The following is a 4644-nucleotide window of genomic DNA, read 5'->3' as shown; positions in this document are numbered from 1 at the left end:
GCAAGAAACCATATGCATCTTTTAATTTGCATATTGCAGTCTGCATTAAAATGTAATGAAATCTAAAATAGTTGACTTTTGTCTGAAACATTCTTCCAGAACATGCAATTGCTGTAGCAAATTAGAGGACAAATTAGTTTTGGCACCCGCTTAAAAAAAGAGAAAATATGAAAAGCTTTTAAAGTGATGATATGGAGGAAAAATTTACACTACATCAGCCAAAATGAGTTTCCTATCAGCTCTAAAGCTCCTGAAGTTGTATTTCCAGTAGATAAAAATGTTATCACCTTTTTCCAGTCCTGATGTGCTTATTTTCCTATTAAGTTACTCAGTAATTAGAAACAAAGTCTGACATACTGTAATCTGTTTACACAATACATTTGAAACCCTTCTCCAAACATTTTTAACTAAAGATGCAAAGATTCAAAATATATAAACGAATTTTAAAACTTAAATTGCACTTGCAAACAAACGACTGTTGTTAAAGCCCACTTTAATTGACAAAAACAATTTAGTCCCGTATGGACCCTGCTAGGTCTGTTCTTAACCTCGCTTTATGAAAATTAGTCTTAAAGGGCAGCAGGGGAAAACATGCCCTCCTGCAACATCGTGCAAGGGTGTATTCAAGTACCACGGAAGTTAGTAGGGCGACCTGTTCCAGTGCTGGAACAGCCTGGCAGTATTAAAGAGTCCTCCAGGAATCGTAAAAGCGTCCCTTGGGCACACAGGGTAATTCAGGAAAGAAAACATTTTAATTTTCCGATGAAGATATACAGGTATGTATAGGAACTTCTCCTGAAGTACATCAAAAGCAGCTGAAACATATTCGAGAACTAATGATTTTGCACTGAAAATAAACCCCAGCAGCTCCGTAGAAAATACTATGTTTAAAGACAAGTGACAAAGCCAGTCCCAGCAGATCTAATTTGCTTTTCTATTATCCTGTGGGTTTTCAGATGATTACAGGGCTAAAAATCTTGTTTCCTTTATTACAGAGTCGAGGCAGTCTTTTAGTAGCTTTTTTTATCTCTAGACTCAAGTTGGGTAGGGCAGAATGAAACTGATTTTAAGCAAAAATCCCCCCTTTGGAGGGAGCGCGGTGAATTTCCCTGCCAGAACAAACAAATACAACTTACCTTGGTGTATTTGATTTCAAGGTTGAGAGTGGGAGAAGGCAGCAGATGCAGAGATGCCATCAGAGCTGCAGGATCTGCCTTCACCTCCCCTGGCATCTCAATTTTACTGGAAGTCATAGTCTTGGGGGGGAGGGGGGGGGGAGGGGGGGGGAGGGGGGGGTTTATAGTACCACCGAGGCCCCCGCTCTGACCTGATGTTGTGTTTTGGGCTGCCCCCCCCCTCCAACGCCCCGCGCTGGAGATGCTGCTCTCGCCCGCTGTATATAGGCAGGTGTCACGCCGGGGCCGCTCCCATTGGCCGCGGGGCAGGGGCCGGGGCCGGGGCCGGGCCGGCCTACCCAGGGCCACGGCGCGGCCCCGCTCGCTCGCCCGCGCAGCCGCGGCCCCGGCGCCGGGATTCCCCCGCCGCCCCGGGGGGGCAGCACGGCCGGCGGGGGAGCGGGGGTAACGGAGCTGCCGCGCTGCTCCCCCCGTCCCCGGCTGTCCCGTGCCGGGCTAGGAGGCGCCGCGGCCCCGAGATGCCCCGCCCGGGCACACCGTGCGGGGACCTGGCAGCCCCGGCCCGCCGCCGCCCGGGGAGCCCCGGCCGATGCGGAGGGGTGCGCGTGTGTGGGGGTGCAGCGGGAAGGGGGCGGCCCGCCGGCAGCATCGCCTCGCAGTGCGGCCCGGGGCGGGGGGCACCCTCGGGCGCGGGCAGCCCCTGGCGGGTCCCGGGCCCGCTGGGGCGAAGCCTCCGCCTCCAGCCCGGCGTGTCCGTGTCCGCTCCGCGGGCCCCGCCGCCCCCGGCCCTCCTTCGGCTCTATTTTTGCGCCGGCTGCCAGCGCAGCGCCCGCGCCGCCCCGGTGGGATGCGCCCCCCCCGCCCGGCACTACCTGCAGCCCCGGCGGCGCCATCCCCGGCCGCCTGCTGCCCCCTGCCGGCCGCACGCCGCCCTGCAGCGGCTGCCCCCCGGCAGCGCCCCCCAGCCCGGTCCCCCCGCCCGGCCGTGCCCCCTGCGCTCCGTGCGCGGCTTCCCGCGGGGCCGGGCGCTTCCCCGGGCCGTGCCCCTCGGGCGGCACTGGCTTTGCCGCGGCTGCCCCGGCCCCCTCCGCCGCCCCGCGCCCCCGGTCCCACGCGCCCCCCGGCCCCGCCCGCGCGGAAGCCCCGGGGCCGGGTCTCGTGCGGCGGCGGCACCCGCGAGCCCCCGCTCCCGCATTCCCCGGCCAGGAGGAGCCGGTGCCCGCTGCCAGGGCATGGCCCCCAGCCCAGCTGCGGCCGCCTCTGCTCTTGAAAGTTCTTTGCAAAAGGAAGAGGCCTGAAGGGCAGAATAATTTGTGCAAGCAAAAGCCACCTGTTCCCCTGTTCTCAGCTACTATTGTTTTTTCCCTTTGGGGGGCGGGGGGGGCTTAGCATGAGGCCACACGATGCAAGAGGCCGGGGGTGCCGTACGGGGGGCTCACCCGCGCACTGTGTCACCGCATGTGCAGCGAGCGGTGGGCGCATGGTGGGTGCACAGTGGGCACACGGTGGCCATCCGCCCTAGCTGGCTGGATGAAATGACCAACAGCTTGAGCTTGCACCTTGACTGGGCATCAGAAATTTATGGTCAAAGCCCTCTGCTCTTCCAGGCAGCAAGCACGTGAAGCCCAGACCATTTTTCACTAGGCAAAATCAATGAAGTTCTGCTTACTGATGCAAATACTCCCAGCGTTTTGAAACGGCTCCTATGTCATGTTTTGAAGTTATCACATTGCAGACAGATAAACGGAGAAAGGACACCAAAGCTACAGCTGTCTGAAGTCGGCAAAACAAAGCAACAAGAAATATACCACATGACCTGGTTATTGACTTAGTCAAGAGTAAACAATGGGACCCGGCCATGTTTTGATTTTGTTACAAATCTGTTGATTCCATATATATTCCCTGCTCCATATTTTACAAATTCATGGACAATTGAAAAGACTGTCCTGGTGTTCTCCTGGTGTTTGTACAGGAGCATGGGACAAAGGTTGCTCCTGCGCAGGCAGGCAGCACAAGATCCAGAGCGCCAGGTAAGTAATTCCAGGGTTAACATGCCTATCTCTGTAAATTTCCAGCTCAATAATGAAAAAGACGACTGCAGATTTTGCTTTCTTTCATTTTTCATCTTTTTTTTTTTTCTCTCTCCCCAACAGAGGAAATGGATCCATAATACTCTGCTATAATGTGACATGCAGAGCCGTCAAACTGTGACACTTGGGATGAGTGAGACTTTTAAACGTCAGAAATTCAATTTTTAATGGCACACTGGCAACCTAGACCTAACACTTCATCACAAGGATGACACCTTCTAAAAGCTGTTTTAAAATAAATCAGAGTGGGGATGTGCTCCTTTAAAAAGGGACTGCATTTAAAGAAGTTTCAGGAAGGAGGAAACAGTTTCATTATTAAATCAAGTCAATAAAGTTGAGGAGATTTGGGTGAGAAGGGATTCCGGTGCATGTGGAGACGCAGTTCAAACCCACATAATCTGGAGCTGCTTAAGCAACCTCCACCAACCACTTTTGGTACAAACCACACTCCCTTTACATGTAAAAGCAATTCACTTTGCGAACTCAGTGGGTGCCAAGCACCCCTGGGCTAACCACGCCTGGCCGGCTTTCCCCAGGGGGGACCGGCACCGCACTTACCGTGCTGCGGGCTCCTGCTCTGCAGCCAGCCTCACTGGGCTCCCCAGAAGGACGTGGCGGTCCTGTGCTGTCGCTCTTCCCAACAGCCAGTGACCAGCCGAAGCTCCTTTTCCACCATCTGGGAAGACAGAGATGTAGGCTTTAGTGCCGGGGCCGCAGGAGGGTTCTCGTCGCTTACACCAGTAGCTTTGCCAGACAGAATTAGGAGCAAGGTCCATAACCCCGTGCTGGGCACGCTCTGGATCCAGCTGGTGAGCTGGGCACGCTCTGGATCCAGCCCGGTGAGCTGGGCACGCTTTAGGATCCAGCCCAGTGAGCTGGGCACACTCTGGATCCAGCCCGGTGAGCTGCTTCAAGGAACCAGCCCAGCACTGGCCGCTTTATGATAGCAAAACCTCATGGCTTCAAATCCTGCAAGTGAACATCTAATATTTAATTCAATTTCTTCATGGAAGGGATTACTACCCTTATTGACTTGGACATAAGGACAATAACTAAGTAAAAACAATGAATACATCAGTAAACCAATTAATTTGTGAAAGAAAAAAAATGGAGTCCAACAACTGCCAAGAGGTGGAAGAACAGAAACAAGACCAGAGGTTCAGCCCAAGTTCTGTGGTCCCTAAACGCCTACAAAGGGCAGAGAAACCACTTACTCTTACTGCAGTCCTGTAGTTTCTAGGTTGATTTTTGTTGGCGTGTGTGTGTGTGTGTGTGAATTGGCAGTACTAAATCAACAGGCAATTAAGTCAGACTTTCTTATTTTCTCTCACATAGAATCATTTAGGTTGGAAAAGACCTTTAAGATCATCAAGTCCAACCGTAAAGCTAACGCTGCCAAGTCCACCACTAAACCACAT

General features: G+C 53.5%; 1 protein-coding gene across 2 annotated transcripts in view; it reads right to left on the bottom strand.

The window, feature by feature from the left end:
- Window positions 1–4644, bottom strand: part of ALDH1A2 (aldehyde dehydrogenase 1 family member A2) — an 81877-nt gene that overhangs the window by 56486 nt on the left and 20747 nt on the right. Inside the window, exon 4 of one of the 2 annotated variants that reach the window (XM_027777114.2) lies at window positions 3785–3902. In XM_027777114.2, the coding sequence (XP_027632915.2) occupies window positions 3785–3902 (118 nt within the window). Of the gene's footprint in view, window positions 1–1136; window positions 1263–3784; window positions 3903–4644 lie in introns of those variants that run through there. The other variant, XM_005230611.3, reaches the window with a different exon arrangement.

Source organism: Falco peregrinus, chromosome 1 (genome assembly GCF_023634155.1).
Source record: "Falco peregrinus isolate bFalPer1 chromosome 1, bFalPer1.pri, whole genome shotgun sequence".
NCBI lineage: Eukaryota > Metazoa > Chordata > Aves > Falconiformes > Falconidae > Falco > Falco peregrinus.
Note: the sequence above shows the minus strand (reverse complement) of the source record. Positions and strands in the feature narration are given on the sequence as shown.